At 42.4% G+C, this 20,662-nt stretch overlaps 1 protein-coding gene across 6 annotated transcripts in view; it reads left to right on the forward strand.

The window, feature by feature from the left end:
* LTBP1 (latent transforming growth factor beta binding protein 1) overlaps nucleotides 1-20,662 on the forward strand; it is a 361,660-nt gene that overhangs the window by 23,470 nt on the left and 317,528 nt on the right. For all 6 annotated transcript variants that reach the window (XM_037895450.2, XM_027833839.3, XM_043543429.1 and 3 more), the window contains exon 3: nucleotides 10,150-10,438. In XM_037895450.2, coding sequence (XP_037751378.1) covers nucleotides 10,150-10,438 — 289 coding nt within the window. The remainder of the gene's footprint in view (nucleotides 1-10,149; nucleotides 10,439-20,662) is intronic.

Consider the following 20,662-nt stretch of genomic DNA (forward strand, 5'->3'; position numbering starts at 1 on the left):
CAATGCCTGAGATGATGAGGCGTCCAGGATTTCCAGGTTTATGGATCTTGGGTAGCAGATAGAATACCCCTGTTCGGGGTTCTAGGGGTGTGTCTGTGCGGATTCGCAGTATATTTTAGAAAAATAGCAGTAATGATAATTGCTTGAATTAAAACAACTTGCTTGTATCATAATGTTGACTTCAATCAGAATGACAGTTTCTCCCCCCCCCCTTCCCAAAAAAACCCAAAACAAAACTGCAGAATGTTGTGTTGTCAGTTACTGTGCTTAGATACATGGCATTCATTATCTTTCCAGTAAGTTAGGAATAAATTTGTTGGCAATCAGCTGTGCAAGATTATACCAGAAACTGATGCAAGACTCATTTCTATTTTACAGTCCTTCTCCCAATAATGAAACTAGAGATCAGTACAGCATCATCCCTATCATGAAACTTCTGCATCCTGGGTATCCATTGGGCCTAAAAATGGGGCCAGGAGAATAATTTGATCCAGAATTGCTCTTTTCTAATGTTATGTATTGGGCATTTAGGTACTACACGTTAAAATGCATAGATCGAGAGAGATTTCTTTGTTAAGACTGCACATGTACCTCCTTTACTGCACTGCACCAGTAGGTAATGTGGGACACTGGGCACATCAAGACCAAAAAGTGCTTTCTGCCTACTTTAACAGAGAATGTATCTACTGAGAGGAAAGTCCTGGGGAGGTAGAAAAGTGAGTTGGGGGCTACTGGAAAAGTAAGATGTTTTGCACCTTCCTTGAAAAAAGAAAACTGGATGAAGGGAAGTCATTTTACTTCTCCCCAAGGATTTTAAAACATAATCCAGTTGGCTGAGATTTGGTGTGTTGTCATATTTTAACCAATAGGTAAAACTTTATTTTATTTTTCAGATTAAACAAGTTTAAATAAAACCAAATAATAGAGTGAGCAAAAACAGTTCATATCATCATAGGATTCACCAAGTGTAAGAGTTATCAGACAACATGGTGGCACAGGCATGTAAACATAAAGAGAAAATTGAAAAATCAAGTGCTTTACAACAAAACTGTTAGCATTAAGCTTAGAAAACAGAAACTTGGATTGAACTGGCATTCATTAGGTACAAAATGAGCACAATTTACATGCTAATGGCACAAGAGAATGTAGCAGGAAAAGCAGCCAAGAGATGTAAGATAAATCAGCTCTGCACTTCAGTTTACCCCTGTACCACTCCCTGTACTCTGATGGTAAAATGAATCTCTGGGCAGAAGACCAGCACAAGGCCTTTCCACCACTTTTATCTCACTTCAGCCTAAGGGCCTTAGGCTGGCCCTCTGCAGAAGGGTGAATTTCACCCTCCACAAATACAAAATCAGTGTAAAGTTTACTACTTTGCTACTTATCTTGCCATTTTCTAACTAATTTATACCCGCATAACATTACTATGTACATCACTGCTGAATTTTGGCCCTAGTGCCCAATTTTGCTCTTATTGAAATCAGTAGCAAAACTCCCATTGACTTCAAGAGGAGGAATGTTGGTCCCATAGTTTTGCTATCAGATCTGTACTTTAACATTCCACATTTTAGAAACTCAACTTCGTGGAACACAGTGGTGTTTAAACACAGTAATCACTGCACATCTAGTTGAAGTTAAATTATAATAATTAGGTCATATTTGTGGCATGTTGCAGATGCCTGCTTTGGGTATTTATAAAAATAAAAAAGTCACTGCTTTTTTTTTTAATAGTGGGTAAAAGGAGACAATAGACAGTTTTATGATGTATTACAAATGCCCATTTTGTCATGCTATGATCTGATAGCAGTCTGTGTTGTTGTTCAGTATCTTCAATAAAAGGGCAGCTGGAAGTTGCTGTGATGATACAATGCAACATTTTTTTAATCTGCTGTTACTGATCACATAAACAATTTGACTAAAATTTCTCCCCATAACGTATATTAGACACGCTGCTGCCTCTTCTTGTTTTATAGGAGGCGATGGTAGAGTAATGCCGTTTGTTCCACAATGCTTCATATGTTTTATATACAAATTGGAGAAACTCTTGGATTTATTCTGCTGTAAATGAGATCAGAATCTGGCCTGTATGATTAGAAATCAAAGATTTAAAGAATTTCAAAAATTACTTTCTTATGTGAAAGAAGTTAAGCTGATTTAAAAACAGAGTTCAAATTCTACTTAGTTGTACTAGTGTAAATCTAGAATAACTCCATTCACTTCAGTAGAGTTACTCAGGATTTATGTTTGTGTAGCTGGAGCAGAATTTGGGATGAGGATCCTAATTCTTTCAGTATTTTTGGCAAAATTAGGAATTTGTCATCTGAATTACCATTTCATTTTCTTTTTGAGTATGGTAGGAGTTTTGTTTATATTTTCAGATGTCCTGGTTGATTGTTTTGTTATGTAGGCTGGGGCTGTTTTGGGTGGGTGGTTGTTTTAATTTTGTGTGTGTTTTTAAACTTGTTAAAGAACCTAGAGGTTAGGATAGGTGATTTTAATATATTTTAGGTATCAATAGAACACACATTTTCAAGGTTCATAAAATATGACTGATTTTATTTTTTTTTATCCCTGGCTCCTACCCAGAATGGATGATGTTTGTCTGTTTCTGTGTCTGCATAACTTTATCACCTTTTTATAAAGTGTCTATCACCCTAGCATCTGGATGTTGTGCAGGGATTGCAGAAAAATGACATGATCTCTCCAGAGGGGCAACTGTTCTGTCTTACTCTTGGGTTAACCACTGAGCTCCTATCTACCAACAGGTGTGTTTAATAATGCTCTAGCTATGGAGAAGTAACAGTGTGAGCTTCCCTTTTCCACATGCATTATCTGGTGATTTCTGTTTGCAACTCTCTGATCCCTTATGTCATGATTTGGCAACATGAGTCTATCCGTATTAAAAGAGAAACAAAGCAGTATGAAGAAATTTGGCATTTCCTTCATTGAGTATGTCTTTTTGAAGGTGAAATACAGTGCAAGTAATTGCCCTCTCATTTGCTGAGCTAATGAGTATGACAGTTATCCAGTAGTTTCTATTTAATATCTTATGCTATGTGGAGTGTTAAACAGGTGATGAGGTAGCCATTTTTACGTTGTATCAAACAGAATTTCTGAAACTGATAAGCCACATTCTTTGCTTCCTTTTTGTCTAGACACAGGCATTAATTAATATACACAGAAGTCCATTTATCCAGTGGTAACAGTGTACTTAAAATCATTTCTTAAATTGTGATAAAGGCTTCCAGTGGTGAGACTGATAGATTTTCATTTCTTCATAGCAATGTTGACATAACGGATTTTAGATGGAAGTGGAAGATGATTTGTGTATTGGAATGGTCCAGTTTGGCCATTAATTGTGCAGTTCCACTTACTTTGTCATTAAACCTCAAGTTTGAAGAATATTGTGGCATGCTTAGCAAGTGTTAGTTCTTCTGGATTTCTCTTTGAGGTCAAAGGTCTGTTTATTCAAAGGCCATGTACATTGGCCAAACCAGACAGTCTCTACACAAAAGAATAAATGGACACAAATCAGACATCAAGAAATGTAACATTCAAAAACCAGTAGGAGACCTTCAATAACAGACTTAAAAGTGGCAATTCTTCAAAAAAAAAACTTCAGCGAGAAACTGCAGAACTGGAATTAATTTATAAACTGGACACCATCAAATTAGGCCTGAATAAAGACTGGGAATGGATGTGTCACTACAAAAAGTAATTTTTCCCTCTACTAATACTCGCACCTTCTTATCAACTGTTGGAAATGGCCGACGTCCACCTTGATTGCATTGGTCTCATTAGCACTACAAACGTAATTTTCTCTCCAACAGACTCCAGTGAGAAACAGCAGAACTGGAATTAATCTGCAAACTAGACACCATTAAATTAGGCTTGAATGAAGACTGGGAGTGGATGAGTCATTACACTAACTAAAAACTGTTTCCCCATGCTGATTTTCCCCCTACTGTTACTCACACCTTCTTGTAAACTTTTTGAAATGGGCCATCCTGATTATCACTACAAAAGTTTTTTTTCCCCCCCTCCTGCTGATGATAACCCACCTTAATCGATTGGACTCATTAATAGTTGGTATGGCAACCCCTCACTTTTTCATGTTCTGTGTGTGTGATATATACGCGCGCGCACACACACACAGACACACACACACCCCCTACTGTATATTCCACTACATGCATCTGATGAAGTGGGCTTTTAGCCCACGAAAGCTTATGCTCAAATAAATTTGTTAGTCTCTAAGGTGCCACAAGTACTCCTCGTTCTTTCCCTCTCTTGATATTCACCCCTTCTTGACAATAGGCCACTTCCACCTTAATTGAATTGGCCTCATTAGTACTGACCCCCACTTGGTAAGACAACTCCCATCTTTTCGTGTGTGTGTGTATACACACATATTTATACTGCTTACTGTATTTTTCACTCCATGCATCTGGTGAAGTGGGTTTTGGCCCATGAAAGCTTTTGCCCAAACAAATTTGTTAGTCTCTAAGGTGCCACATTTCAAAGTAGCAGCCGTGTTAGTCTGTATTCGCAAAAAGAAAAGGAGCCACAAAGGCTCCTCGTTGTTTTTGCTGATACAGACTAACATGGCTACCACTCTGAAACCTATTTAGAGAAGGGTGTAAAAAGGGCTTTGAGAAAACACATACTCTGTTTCTTTTGTTCTCATTCTTCCATATTTAGGATGAGATTTTCAGAAGCACCAGAGGGACTTGTGCTCCTAAATACCTTTGGTGCTTTTGACAGTCTCCTCTTTAACAAATAATACTGGATTAGAATTAGGAAACTGTAATGAGTTCATAAATTATATATGCAGGCCTTTATATTCAGTTTTGATTTGTGTTCCAGATTCAGAAACATTCTTCACCATGTCTGCCCTCATCTTCCCCAGTCTTCTCATACATCATAGGTGGGCAAACCACGGCCGGCGAGCCACATCCGGCCTGTGGGACCCTCCTGCCCAGCCCCTGAGCTCCAGGGCTGGGAGGCTCGCCTCTGGCCCCTCCCCCACAGCCACAGTGCAGTGCGGCACCGGCACAACACTCTGGGCGGCCAGGCGGCGCAGTTGCAGAGCCACGGCCTGACCCGGTGCTCTGGGCAGTGTGGCTATAGCGCCACCAGCCACCGGTACTCCAGGCAGCGCGGTAAGGGGGCAGGAGGGGTTGAATAGAGAGTTGGGGGTGGTGGTCAGGGGGCAGGGGTGTGGATGGGGTCGGGGTGGTCAGAGGGCAGGGAACAGGGGGGGTTGGATAGGGCAGGAGTCCTGGGGGGGCAGTCAGGAATGAGGGGGGGGGTTGGATGGGGCTGCAGGGGGCAGTCAGGGGTGGGAGGTCTAGGGGTGGTCAGGGACAGGAGCAGGGCATAGTGGATGGGGTAGGAGTCCCGGGGGAGCTGTCGGTGGTGAGAAGCTGGGGATGGGGTCGGATAGGAGGCAGGGGCCGAGCCATGCCTGGCTGTTTGGGGAGACACAGCCTCCCCTAACCGGCCCTCCATATAACTTTGGAAACCCGATATGGCCCTCAGGCCAAAAAGTTTGCCCACCCCTGTCACACATCATGATGTTTGGGACAGCTGTCTTAGTCCTTTCAACTCACTCTTCTAGCTGTTTCACTACCCATTGTTAGCCCATGGTACTTTTTCTTTCAGTTCCACTTAGCAAGTTCTATTGAAATGTTATTGGCAAAAATGCTATTAAAGATTCTAGACTGCATTTTCTAAATATGTAGTATTTTTAATTGGATTGTATAAGAAGCACTTCTGCACTGTACACACTAGCAGGTTATTGCTGTTGGAATAGTTTTAAATATAGTTATTGATTATGAATAAGGCTGTGAGTCTGTCAGGGAAGTCATGGATTCTGTGACTTTCTGGGACCTCCATGACTTCTGCAGCGGCCAGTGCGGCTGGCCCAGGGGCCGCCTGAGCAACTTGGGCAGCCCCATGGCCAGCCTCACTGGCGGCTGCTGGGGCCGTCTCGGGCCACCGTGCCTCCCTCGCCCGCCCCCACCCCAGCAGCAGGAGTTTGGATGTAGGAGGGGGCTCAGGGCTGGGTCAGGGAGTTGGGGTGTGGGTGAAGGGTGCGGGCTCCGGGTGGCACTTACCTCAGGTGGCTCCCAGGAAGCGGTGACCTGTTCCTTGGCTCCTAGCCAGAGGCATGGCCAGGAGGCTTCACATGCTGCCTCCGCCCCGAGTGCTGGCTCCGCAGCTCCCATTGGCTGGGCTGCGCCTCGCCCCCAAGCACTCAAGATTTAGTCAGGGGTATAAAATATAAGTCATGGACAGGTCATGGGCTGTAAATTTTTGTTTACTGCCCGTGACCTGTCCATGACATTTACTAAAAATACCTGTGACTAAAACCTAGCCTTAATTATGAAACAATAATTTTGGGGATACTGTGGCAAATTAATAAAACCTGAGTCCAGAGGCAAAATGCAACTAAAATATTTAGTCAAGAAGATTTGTTTTTATATTATAAAATATATTTGTTGCTGTAAATCCTTATGCCAGCTTTCTGAGAGAAGGGAAAAAAATCTCTCCTTTAATCAACCAAAATATAAACAAATGTAACAAACAAATATAAACAAACTTTTTATGAGGGACCATCTTTTTGTTCTCTTTGTATAGTGCTTAGCACAATGTGTCCTGGTCTATGACTGGGATTCCTGTGTGCTACAGTAATACAAATAATAAACAATAACATATTTAATGTTATATTCCTCTGGTACCAAACTTTCTTCAGCTATGTAAAGTTCAAGAGGAGATGTACCACTGAAGAACACATTTATTAAAGAACACAACAATATGGAAAACACAAGTTGAGGTTACATAAAATATTCTGATTCCAACTTAACACCCAGGTGCATGCACCATTGACTGGAAAATTCTCAGTGACTAGCACCCAAACAATCTTAATTTGACCCCACATTTGTTTTAAATATTTTAGGGACCAGTCCAACTTTCATGGAAGTTCCAAGGAGTCTTTCCTTTGACTTAAATGGGTATTGGCCCAGGGCCTTGCATATATTTTTTAACATAAATTTGGATAATTGAATATGCTTGTGTATTTATTCTGTGGTATCAGATTTGATGGTTTGTTATGACCTAAACTGTTCCAATTTTAAAATTGTTAACATAATGTTATAATTTGGTATCAGTTATGTTTAGTCTATATTTAAAGAATAACTTTATCTCTAATGATATTAGGGGTATATAGAATTATTATGCTCAATAAAAAGATAGTAATTTGACTGTGATTACATTCTACAATAATGGGGGCTGTAAGAAATTACCTTTAGATAGATATTTGAATTACATTAAGGTTGTTTCGAATTGTTTAGTGCAATAAACTTTAATTTAAATTGAATTGTTTTCAGAAGTAGTTGGTGATGCTCATTGAAGTGGGGGATGGGATGTAACGATATGAGTTTTATGATAGATTCAAACAGAACAGATCTTTGCTGAATAGACTGCAACGTTGATTGGAAAAATAAGGCACCATCCTTGGGTGCAACACAACAGTTCAAGTAGAAATTACAGGCTTAAAACAAAAAGAAAAGTACATGTTAAGAGACCAGAGAAGAGCTGGAGCTTACCAAAAATAGCCAGTATTGCAGAGAAAGAAACCGCTTTCAAATTCTGCGAATACAATATCACTGGTAACACTGCAAAAAAGGAAATCTCTATTTGCCAGTTGATGTTTGTTGGTTAAATGGGATTGAAATATTCTGGTTTAAGTGGGCTAATGAAAGAGATGACCCACGCAGACCACTAGACTGTTTTGTTGCAACTCTCACATAGCTGGAGATTTGTTATAGGGAGTTTACTGCATCAGGATTAGCACAATTTCATTAATCATTTTTTCCTCACATAAATTAATTGTTATGGTTAAGCAGGTGTTAGGCTGACGCTGGCTTTGAAAAGCTGTCTGGCATTGCTAACTAATGTAACTAGACATATTGAAAGATCTGTTGAGACAGGAAGGAAGAAAAATGCAGAGATTATGGTATACATTATTTGTCTGAAATTTGAAGACAATCTGATTGTTTTAAAAAACAAAACAAAACACCAAAATCCCTGCTTTTTAGTTTAGATGGAAATTGCTCCACCAATTTTACTACACATGGCATGAATCTTATTTCAAAAGGGGAAAGAACTGTTTTCTATTTTAGAAGAGACAGTGTTTTGTTTAAAAAGCAAACTACTTTGACAGAAATTGCGCAAAACTATGTCCTCCACCAAAAGATAGGGAAAGTTTCTACTTGCTGATGGTTCAGGAAATCACAGCAAGGAAAAAACTTGGTGATCTTACATGATAGGTAGGATAATGTAACTATACATTTTGTTGCTTTATCTCATTGATTTACAATGCTGATACTGATATTTATTATTACTATTACGCTCTATAGAAAGTTTTGTTTTTTTGTTTTTGTTTTTTCTTTTAAGGCCAAATTTTGGGCTTATGTGTGTGTAAGGGATGCAGTATATCAGTGGCTCTGTCTTTCCAGACTACTGCACCCCTTTCAGGATTCTGATTTGTCTTGCGTACCCCAAAGTGTCCCCTCAATTGAAAATTACTTGCTTACAAAATCAGACATAAAAACACAAAAGTGACACAGCACACTATTACTGAAAAATTGCTTACTTTCTCATTTTTACCATGTAACTATAAAATAAATTGACTGGAATATAAATGTGTCCATTTCAGTGTATAGTATATAGAGCAGTATATAAAAAGTCATCATATGAAATTGTAGTTTGTACTGACTTTGCTAGAGCTTTTTATGTATCCTATTGTAAAACTAGGCAAATATCTAGATGAGGGAATGTGCCCGTTGGAAGATGTCTGTGTACTGCCTGGGTATGTGTACCGGGGTTGAGAACCACTGCAGTATTTTCTTACTGCCACCTGTACTGGTCCTTCTTTCACTAGGCTGACTGATCCTGATGTATAAGTGGGTGCAGTTTGGGATAGAAGGGAGTGGAGTGATGGACATCAGCTTTGTTTTTGAGGTTGGAGGTGGGCAGCAGGCAGCCACCTCTCAGAGGGTTTGTATACTGCAAGATTTGCAGATACTTGAGAGTCTGTTAATGGCTATAGAACAGCTGGGGCCAGAATTTGCAGGGTTTGGTTATTTGTTTTCCAAGATGGTATAGATGCATGCAGTTAAAATTTTAGGGAAACAGTATGGTCCAGTAGATTGAGCATGAAGCTGAGAACTTGGAGTCCCTGAGTTATAATCCTGACAGACTTAAATAATCATTTTGATAATGCTAAGAAGCTGGGTTTTGGAGACCGACATTCTCTGTCCTCTAGTTCTTTCTCAAGTACTCTATAAATTGTGCCATGTTTGTTCATGGGGGTATTACATTACTTAGCTCTGATGGAGGTTTTGCTGCAGTCTGACACACATGCTTTGAATGTGGTTAAGGATTCATTATTGTGCTTTCTCATCAAGGAAAGCTATTTTCTTGGCAGTGTTGCTAGCTAGTGCTAGGACCACTTTTATGTATACATGTTTTTTTACACTATTACTATGGTTTTAGTCTCAGCTTTAGTGGAAGGGAATAGGTGAATCATTTAACCTTTCTGTTCCTCATTTTACTAATCTGTGAAATAAGTGGAACAATTTCTAATAGTACTTACGGCATTTTTTTTGGTGCATTGAATATTTGTAAAGAGAATCTGGTTCCTTGTGTCAATAGTGAAGTTGCATAACTTGCACAAATTTGATATTTAGTGGGTGTGCAAAATGTGTCCAATTTACACGTTAAAAAATGGAAAGCTGGGAAATGAAGCAGAAAGCTACTAACAGGAGGGTATATAATAAAGTAGGCTCCCACAATTTATCTTCTGTTCTGTTCTTTGTTCGTCAGCCTTCTGCCCGTCCTCATGTAAGCACACCCCTTGAATGTCAAATCAATGCGAGTGTCAAATCAATGTGAGTTACACATCTTTACCACATATACAGTTTTTATATCCCTGCCGAATTTTGTTTTCAACCTTGAGATTTAATTCTGTCTTTGGGAAACTCAATAATGTTGCCATTGTACTTTGGGGGAGGGTTTGTTGTTTCCATCATGCTTTACTTCATCGTTACTTTTTAAAATGTCGTCTTTTTTTTTTTTTCTTAGCTAATTGTTCACCACCATGCCAAAATGGAGGGATGTGTCTGCGACCTCAGCTTTGTGTGTGTAAACCAGGGACGAAAGGTAACTCCTGTGAGGATACTGTCACGCAAGATACTTCTTCCACCGGAGGTCAGGGCCCTGTGGCACCACCGTGGCCAATTCCTCAGCAGGCTGCTCAGCAGACTTTCTCTCAGAAGGTACAGGTTCCACAGAAAGTCAGCCCAGTGGCTCAGATGATGTTCACTCTCAAGCAGAAGCCGCCTGTTGGATTACCTCAGCAACTGCAATCACAGTAAGTTTTCCGCCCATCTTTCTTTTAAAATATATTAGATTTAGGGAAATGCATAATTTAAAACAAAATATTATTCCTTTTAACTGTCTCTGCAAAGCTGAGAGACTATTTATTAGCTTGGAGATCTTTTCAAAGAGTTGTTGTGTAAAAGCATCATTTATTCTATTCTATTCTATTCTATTTTTTATTTTATTTTATTTTAAAAACCTCATTAAGTAGATCCACTGGGCCTTTTATAATATATGGACCGAATCCATTCAATGTATGGGAGAAGTGCCATTAAAGTCAATGAACCTGATTCTCTTCTCATTATGATTTTTACGCTGATGTCACTATGTTGACTTCAGTGGAATTTACTTTTAATTTACACCTGTGTGAGATGAAAATAAGGCCAAAATGTCATAACTGTTGGAGTTTAATTGAGAACAGAATCCAGCATAGTAGGACTATGCACATGAACGAGGAGAGTAAAATTTGACCTTTACATTGTGCTCTGGTTCTTCGTGGCTTTTTCATTTATGATCTTAATGGCTAGAAAAGTTTATTGCTTCTTCATGGTAAGGTTCACAGATCTGTCAGGATGCTTATTTCAGCCTGTTCGGAGCATGGGGGCAGAACCTGTCACTGGCAACAGGGGAATTCTCCCCTCCTGAAGTTCCCTCCAGTTTTTTCTGCCTCCACATCGGCTGGTGGCTCAACCAGGCCTCTCTGCTGCAGCACTTTCCTGAGGGAAATGCCAAACTTTATTTACAATGTTTAGATTAACAATGTGGCTCAATAATGTAGCTGTCTAATTCTGTGCTGTGTCTCAGGGCTGCGTTTACCTTTTGGGGAGACTGTCTCCTATACTCTGCTTCCCCTCTGAGGCATGGTGCCCCTGTACGTTTGAGGGAAAACTCTGAGCAGAGAAAACCCAGAGACAAAAGGCATGGTCTGTGTCTCCTGCCTGTTGTGTCTGTTGCTCCTTGGGAGGGTGTAAGAGAGGGATAAGGATTTCCTGTCACACCTAAAAGATTGCTGCTGCTGAGTCACCATGCCCTAATGTCCAGGTTATTGTTTCCATCTTCTGTTTAAGCTGCCGTGCCTTGTCACTGCCTCTATCTCTTCCTCCAGCAGTTGTCTAAGGAATGAGGAGAAGGACAGCATCCCAGATGTGGAAGAACTGGCAGGCAGTAAGGGGCCTCTTGGCCCACTGTAAAAGGGGTATGCCTGCCCTGTGGCGCCCTCTGCCTTGATTTCCCTATCACAGATTCTCAGGAATAATCCAGAGTTTTATGCTCAATAACACACACCTTTTTTGGGGACTGGTTTATTAACCTAAAACAAATCCAAGGTAGCGGGGCCCAACTCTGAAATCGAAAGTCTCAAGGAAGCTGGACCTCTTCAGCAGGAAAGTGTATTCCACTGGGGGCGCTCCAGCTTCGGATTGCTAACCAGTGAGTGATCCTCAGTAGATGTAACTTTTAATTCATGGAATACTGTGATGAAATTTGAGAGTTAATCCTCACACATTCTAGAGCAGAATTTGCAGCTGTGATGGAGGGCAAGGAAGTGACATGGACCTCTTTACAGGCTTCGCTGGATGTGGCAGACTTGGCCATGTGAACAGTGTCTTCTGCCATAGCCATGAGGGGGAGCTCATGGCTCCAAGTATCGAGCCTCCCACAGAGGTCCAGCAAACAATTCAGGACCTGCTCTTTTTGGAACAGACTGATTCCAAGCTCCGTAGCCTAAAAGACTCACCCCTGTCACCCAGAAGAAACACTTTAAGTCCTAGCCCCCTCCATGCTTTTATCGTCCCCAGCCTAGACAGGACTTCTCCAGAAAGGGAGGCAAGAATGGCAGGCGCAAGCCTCAACTAGGCAATCCTCTGACTCTAAGCACGCCTTTTAAGGGTGTGCCCCAGGGGCGATACACCAGTCCAGTAACTGGATTCTTCACCTTTTTTTCTGAGCTGTCTGTCCTACTTCTGTCGTGTTTGGGTCCAGATAACCTCACATCGCTGGGTTCTCCACACAATAGAAGTGGGATATTCTCTCCAATTCCGCTCCTCCCACTCCCCTTCCCCGTCCCTCTTCAGGTACCCTTCTCACAAGCAACTCCTCATGCAGGAGGTTCCTCAGGAGCTAAGGGGAAGGGATTTTACTCCTGATATTTCCTAATCCAAAGGGGGTCTCTGACCCATTCTCGACCTGCGAGACCTCAACAGATTCATGAAGAAGTTGAAGTTCAGCATGGTCTTGTTGGCCACCATCATCCCATCCCTGAATCCGGGGATTGGTAGCCACCCTCGACCCGAAGGATGCATGCTTCGACAAATTGATAGTCCCGGCCCACAGATGCTTTCTCAGGTTCGTAGTGAACTGCAGTTGTTACCAGTTTACAGTCCTCCCCTTCAGCATGTCTGCAGCCCCTCAAGTTTTCACCAAGTGCATGGCAGTCGTAGCCACCTTCCTGAGAAAAAGGCAGGTGCTGGTATTCCCATACCTTGACGACTGCTTGGTCAGGGGCCGCTCCACAGTACAAGTGGAACTACATGTCAGCATGATAAGGTGTACTTTCAACAGGCTGGATCTCCTGCTTAATGTACAGAAATCAACTCTATTCCCTACCCAGAGAAGAGAGTTTATCGGGGCAGTGTTGGACTCGGGTCAAGTCAGAGCGTTCTTGCCCGAGTCTCGTTTTCAGACAATGCACGACATCCTAGAAGGCTTCAGGCAGTACCCCACCATTACAGCAAAGAATTGCTTGACGCTCCTCAGTCATATGGCATCTTGTATGTATGTAGTACAACATGTGAGGCTGAGGCTCAGACCTCTCCAGTGCCTGGCTGGCATCAGCTTATCGACCTGGCCGCGACAGCCTGGACAAGGCGGTCACATTTCTACCATAAGTTCTTGGGTTTCTCCAATGGTGGATCAGTCCACAGGCGGTATGCGCAGGAGGTCCCCTTTGGCAAACTGCATCCCTCACTGTCCCTGGTCACAGACGCATCAGTGATGGGGTGGGGAGCACATCTGGGAGAGCTCAGGACACAGGGCCTTTGGTCCCAGGCCAGCTCTCACTTCACATCCACGTCAGGGAGCTGAGAGCGGTTTGCCTGGCATGCCCACTTGAAAGGGAAAGGTGTGTCAATGGTGCTGGACAATATGACTGCAGTGTTTTATATAAACAGACAGGGCGGAGCTCGCTCCTCTCCCTTATGTCAGGAAGCCGTCAAATTGTGGGACTTCTGCATAGCCCACTCAATACATCTGGAGACATCCTACCTCCCGGGTTCTCAGAAAAAGCTGGTGGACCATCTCAGTAGATACTTCCACAACCACAAGTGGTCCATTTGCCTGGACATGGTGAACACCATTTTCCAATGGTGGGGAGTTCCCCAGTTGCCACAAAAAGCAATAGTAAGTGCCTGCAGTTCTGTTCCTTCCTGAATCACCGTCCGAGCTCACTTGTGGACTTATTGCTTCTCCCCTGGAGGGACCACCTGTTTTACACATTCCCGCCTATCCCACTTGTCCACGAGGTTCTGCTCAAGATTCGCAAGGAGGGGGCTGCAGTCATACTGATAGTGCCAGCCTGGCCTCGATGGCACTGGTATGTCATGCTTCTGGAGCTATCGGTGGACACCTCAATCTCCTTGCCCTTACTTCCGGACCTGATCACTCAAGTGCCCGGCCATCTCCAGCATCCCAACCTTGAGTCTCTCCACCTCGCAGCTTGGAACCTTCATGGTTAAACCCGGTAGAGCTAACGTATTCCGAACCCATTAGGGAGGTTCTCCTTGGCAGTAGGAAACCTTCCACCAGCGCCACCTACCTGGTCAAATGGAAAAAATTCTTGATCTGGTGTTCGCAGAGCTGCACCCCTCTGATGCAGTCATCAGTAGTCCAAGATGAGAGGTATCGGCTACACTTAAAGAAGCAGGGCCTGTCAGCCTCATCAATAAGGGTTCACCTCACCGCCATTTTGGAAGTCCACCCAGGAGTCGCTGGTCGATCAGTCTTCGTTAACCCAATGGTTGGTCAGTTTTTTTAAAGGTCTTGACAGATTATACCCACAAATTAGGCAGCTGATCCTGGCTTGGAATCTTAATCTGGTTCTTTCAAGATTAATGGGGCCTCCCCACTTAGAGCCCCTAGCGACTTGCTGTTTACTTTATCTGTCATGGAAGTTGTCATTCCTGGTCGTAATAACATAAACAAGAGAGTGTCTGAGCTTAAGGCCCTAACTTCTTACCCTCCTTATACCGTTTTTAACAAGGACAAAGGTGCAGCTTAGGTCTCACCCAGCCTTTCTCCCAAATGTCGTCTGTCAGTTTCATGCGAATCAGGACATTTTTCTCCCAGTTTTTTTTACCCTAAGCCACACGGTCAGGAACAAAGACTCCACTCTTTGGATGTTCGGCAAGCACTGACCTTTTATGTCGAACGCACGAAGCCATTTCGTAAGTTGAACCAGCTGTTCATCACAGTAACAGACAGGATGAAGGGCTTCTTGGTATCTTCTCAAAGAATTTCATCATGTATCATGTCCTGTATCCGGGTATGTTATGATTTGGCAAAGATACCTGCCCCTGCACTGATGGCACATTCTACAAGGGCGCAGACCTCCTCAGTGGCATTCCTGGCCCAGGTCCCGATTCAGGAGGTTTGCAGGGTGGCGACATGGTCCACAGTCAACACCTCCAGTTCCTGTGATGCTGTCACCGAGCATGCTTGGGATGGTGCAGCATTTGGCAGAGCTGCGCTTCAATCAGCGATTCCATGAACTCTGACCCTGCCTCCTAGGTAAGGCTTGGGAGTCATCTATTTGGAATCAACATGAGCAAGCACTTGAAGAAAAAGCGGTTACTTACCTTCTCATAACTGTTGTTCTTCAACATGTGTTGCTCATGTCTATTCAAAGACCCACCCATCTTCCCCTCTGTCGGAGTATCCAGCAAGAAGGAACTGAAGAGGCGGTGGGTCAGTGGGGACCTATATATATACTGCTATGAAGGTGCGACTCTAGGGAGCTTCACAGCCAACCCAAGGGGTACCGCTAGGGGAGAAACCTTCCGACGACTGTGCATGTAGCATGTGCACACCTACTTGGAATGGACATGAGCAACACATCTCAAAGAACAGTATTTATGAGAAGGTAGGTAACCATTTTTTCCCAGCTATCTTAGTGATACAATGGGAAACTTTATGGAATGCGGAGGCTATTCAGGAGTCAAGGAGAAGAGTCAATTTACAATCCTGACTCCTGCCAGACACTACAGAAAGGAATACAACTCACATGACAAGCTGAAGTAGTCCATGGAGTACAAAAGGAGAAAATATCTGTTTGCAAGAGGTAGCTAGAACAAGCACAGGGTCAGTAGCTTCCCACTGTTGCATCAGAGCTATCGGTAGGTCTTCAAATTAGCTTTACCTGGAATTAGGCCCCCCCCCAGTTGGTACCAGGTTCTTTCAGTTTGGGAGCAAAAGAGCTTACATGTAGCTTTGACTAAATGAAATCACTGGACATTGCCCAGAGGGGGTACCCAATAGAGCTGTACAAGAATTACAGGAACAGCTTTGTCCCATTCGCAGTCTCAGCAAACCATGGAAAGGTCACAACATGAATGAAATCATCCATCATCTACTTCACATCAGAGCACGGAAACCTGTTTCCCATCCTGTTTTTATCCCCTGAGACTCAGGGTTTTGCTCTGCTTGTTGTTATCTGAAAAATCTAAATAAGTTCCTCATGGAGGCTTGTCTTCAAAGTGTTCCCATTTTGCCATCCTCAGATAATTCTTATGTTTTGCAGATGGATGGCAGCTTTTTTCTTTTTCCAGCTTTGATGATTACCATTACATCTGCTTCCAGGATCCCTCTCCATGATCATGGTAGCACTAATATTGGCTTTAGGGAAGAAGAAGAAGAAGAAAAAATTCACTTCCAGGACAGAATTCTGATGAAAAAACTGAACAGAGTGAAGGTTGAAGCCAACAAAGTATCTTCGATTCAAGACAAAACAGACACGTGGTCCAAGAGAAGTCCATTCTAGGTCTGTGTTGAGGATACAAGGTCTCATCTCAGAAGAATGTTAACAGAAGATGAAGATTGCCATAACTGAAAACAAGTGGTGTCACAGAAACAAAAATTCAATTCTTACTGGAGCATGTTGGGAATTTTGATCTCATACACAGGCATGCTTTTATGATCCAGAGTTCATATTATACCTATCTAGTAATTCTGGACATTCCCGCCTCATCTCCCCTTATCTCATCCATTGGCAGAGATCCAGCTCCAGTTATATATTCTCTACTCCCACAACTAGTGAATGCAGAGAATCAGGTTGTTTTTTCTTTTTTAAGGGATCTTCCCAATTCGGTTCAAGGAATTGGTACCAGAAGGAGAGAACACGGTATCCACCATTCGGAATGCAATGATTCATTGAATTCTCTGAGCTTTGGATAACAGACCTGTTCTGGTCAGGACAGTCAATGTGTCTGATTATGTTCTTCTTTCCGGTGATTATGAAAACTCTATCAGCTCTTCTCCAGAGAAGTCTTCTGTTCTAGGTAGAGCAAAATTTCCTGTTTCTATGTGCACTGCTCACCAAAGGAGAGATGAACTCCAAGACTTACATGGTAGAAGTTAGGTTAGCAGACTGGTTCCGACACCCAGAAATATTTCTTTCATTGTAAGTCAATTTGGAGGGCTGGTGACCATCATCTTTGGATCTGGAAACAGTAAATAAAGTACCCTGCCTCTCTGTATGTCAGGACCTGTGTTGCGAGATCGTGAATGACATCTTGCAAAGCCAGGGAAGGTCCAAGCTATGTGCCGTCCTACCTATTCCACTGATCCTATACAAAAGATAGAAGTGAGAGAACAGTAGTGAAACTGTTTCTGACTTTTTGGTTAACCTAGCCTGATTCACCTCGCTTTGGACCTTCAGATGTGTCTGCATCACAGAAGAGCTCTGCTACTGTAAGACCCACTCTCCACTGGAGACCAGACTGATTTATTTGGATGAAGTGATTATTGGTCTCATCGAACCCAAAAGAGAAGTGAACAAATAGAACATATTCTACTGACTGGTGCAAAGTCCATAGTTTAACTGCCATGTTAAGCGAGTGAAATGGCCTTGAGTGGCCATAGCCAGGAGAGCTTTATTGTGGATGTATGAGTGTCCAAGGAAAAAAGTCAAGTCTCTGTAGTATAATGCTTTCATCATGTTCAAGAGAAGAAAGTTTTTGTACAGATCCCTATTTTAGATGCTTCCTTGGGATGTCACTTTATCCAACTGTGCAAGGTCATAGAGCATGATCTTAGAACCTCATTTTGCTCTGTACAACACTACCGATATTGAAGCTCTGCAGAAGGTGATGTTATGTTTCCTACCCTCTAGGGTAGGCCTCCAAGGGCATACTGTCTAAAATCACATGAGTATTCTTTATTGGAAGTTGGGAACTTTCTCTAACTAAACCCATTAATGTACTTTTAAATCAGCCTGGTAGTCCCTCACAACTGTCATAGCATTCCTTTCCAAAGTACATTCAGGAAAAATTCCTCCTTTGGTTAAGGTTTAAAGTTCAGTCCTTAGGAATAATGCAATATTAGGGCAGAGTAGTGGTGACTGCTGTACTGAGATCTGCTAGATGGCCATTAGTTAACCAAATTCTACATATTAATAATCCAATCTTAGTGAATGACTTTTCCTTTCTTTTGGCTGAAGTCTTCTTCGGCTTTTATATTAACGGGAGGATGGAGGAGATATTTATATGTAATCTACTTCATTTTGGATGTGGCATGGAATGTTTTGGACCTTGAGGTTATATACAATTCCTTTCTTATCTTTTGTTGTGGTCCTGTTTAGCATATGATCTCAGCTGTGCTTGAATCATACTCTTGTTAGATTTTATCTATTATTTGCTATTCTTAGCAGTTTTAGGTATTTTAGATACTTTTGTCTAGGTTTGGGGGTTTTTTTTTTTTTCCCCTGTGGTTAGAACACTTGGCTACATGACAAACTCTGTCTTGGTGTTGATCACATGGCAGAGCTGAGAAAGGGGTTCAAAAGGTGCCCTGATATAGTTTCTGAATCCAGTGCCTACACCAGGGATGATTCTTTCTGGAAAACATAAGAACAGCCATAGCGGGTCAGACCAAAGGTCCATCTAACCAAGTATCCTGTCTTCTGACAGTGGTCAATGCCAGAGGGAATGAACAGAACAGGTAATCATCAAGTGATCCATCCGCTGTCACCCTTTCCCAGCTTCTGGCAAACAGAGGCTAGGGACACCATCCCTTTCAATCCTTGCTAATAGCCATCTATGGACCTATCCTTCATGAATTTATCTAGTTCTTTTTTGAACCCTGTTATAGTCTTGGCCTTCACAACCTCCTCTGGCAAAGTGCTCCACAGGTTGATTCTGCGTTGTGTGAAGAAATACTTCCTTTCCATTCCTCCTAACTGATGTGTGAGGTGTAGATCTGGCTCTTATTCTAAGGGCTTACAAGGATCAACAAGTGAGATATCAGACCTTCCTGATTAGGAAAGCCTTGTGTGTGATGTCTGTGGGCTAGGGTTGGTTCAAAATTTTTAATCTATACTGTTTTTTGAGGAAAAATTGGGTTTTTAGCTCCGATTTTTTAAAATTTTATTTTATTTATTTATTTTGGCAAAAAGTATCGGCTTTCCACAGAATTTTATTCCCCCCCCGTGAAAACCCCAAAATACTTGGATTTGAAATGCTGCTGCAGTGCCTCATGGCAGTTTTCATTTGCTTGCCTCATCATGAGCCCATTTTCCTCTATGGGCTGGGCTTTCGGGCCATGGTGCACCAAGGCCGGGGACTCCCCAGTGCAGTGTTGCCCCTCTCCAAGAGATACAGATTGTCCTGAATCATGAGAGAAGAAGTCTGATCAGGGAGCCTGGCCTATAGAGGAGTATTGGAGCATGAAGCACCTGATCTACGAGTCCTGTGAGGCACCACAGCAGTATTTCCAAATAGAAAATTTTAAGTTTCTGACAAAATTTTTCAGTATTTGAATTGTTCAACTCCGGTGGACCTATTAGGTGACCATGACCGTTGTTCCATGAAGAACTCTAGTTGGTTATCTTTGACTTTCAAAAGCCCAAACGCAAGCGCTTAGAAGTCATTGACTACAGTTTTGACACTGCTGCTGACCATGTAGCGGAGTTCTGTGTCTAGAGATTCTGCCTGAGAGAAAAAAGTCCACAGAGGCTTTGAACAGTGCCATGCTCTCTGCAGTATCAAGGCTTTGATCCCTGGTATTTCCAATCTCAAGAGATCAAAAATCATGAGTAGCCCAAAAAATCATAACGAGGAGTCCGGTGGCACCTTAAAGACTAACAGATTTATTTGAGCAGAAGCTTTCCTGGGTAAAAAACCCACTTCTTCGGATGCATGGAGTGAAAATTACAGATACAAGCACAAATATACTTGAACATGAAGAGAAGGGAGAACTTACAAGTGGGGAACCAGTGATGACAAGGTCCAGTAATTGATGAGGAGGTGTCAATACCAAGAGAGGGAAAATTGCTTCTGTAGTGAGCCAGCCACTCCCAGTCCCTATTCAAGCCCAAATTAATGGTGTTAATGAAACTTAACAATTAAATTGCAAATGAATTGTAGCTCTGCAATTTCTTTTTGAAGTCTGTTTTTGAAGTTTTTTTGTTGCAGGATGGCTACTTTTAAATCTGTTGTTGAACGTCTAGGGAGATTGAAGTGCTCTCCTACTGGCTTTTGTATGTTACCATTCCTAATGTCTGATTTGTGTCCATTTATTCTTTTACGTAGAGACTGTCCGGTTTGGCCAATGTACATGGCAGAGGGGCACTGTTGGCACATGATGGCATATATCACATTAGTAGATGTGCAGGTGAACGAGCCCCTGATGGTGTGGCTGATGTGGTTGGGTCCTATGATGGTGTCACTAGAGTAGATATGGGGACAAAGCAGGCAGTGGGGTTTTTTACAGGGATTGGTTCCTGGGTTAGTGTTTCTGTGGTGTGTAGTTACTGGTGAGTGTGTGCTTCAGGTTGCGGGGCTGTCTGTAAGAAAGGACTGAGATTTTTTTTAAAATAGAAAACTGTAGTGTGGGTTTTGTTGGTCTTTTCCTGTCATGAGAGAGAATTAGTTTTGCCCACTCTCCCAAATTTATTGGGTAAGGTGAGTCTGGCACCTGCTGAAAGAGCTCTAACCCCCACATCTACCAT

Source organism: Chelonia mydas, chromosome 3, assembly GCF_015237465.2.
Source record: "Chelonia mydas isolate rCheMyd1 chromosome 3, rCheMyd1.pri.v2, whole genome shotgun sequence".
Classification (NCBI taxonomy): Eukaryota; Metazoa; Chordata; order Testudines; family Cheloniidae; genus Chelonia; species Chelonia mydas.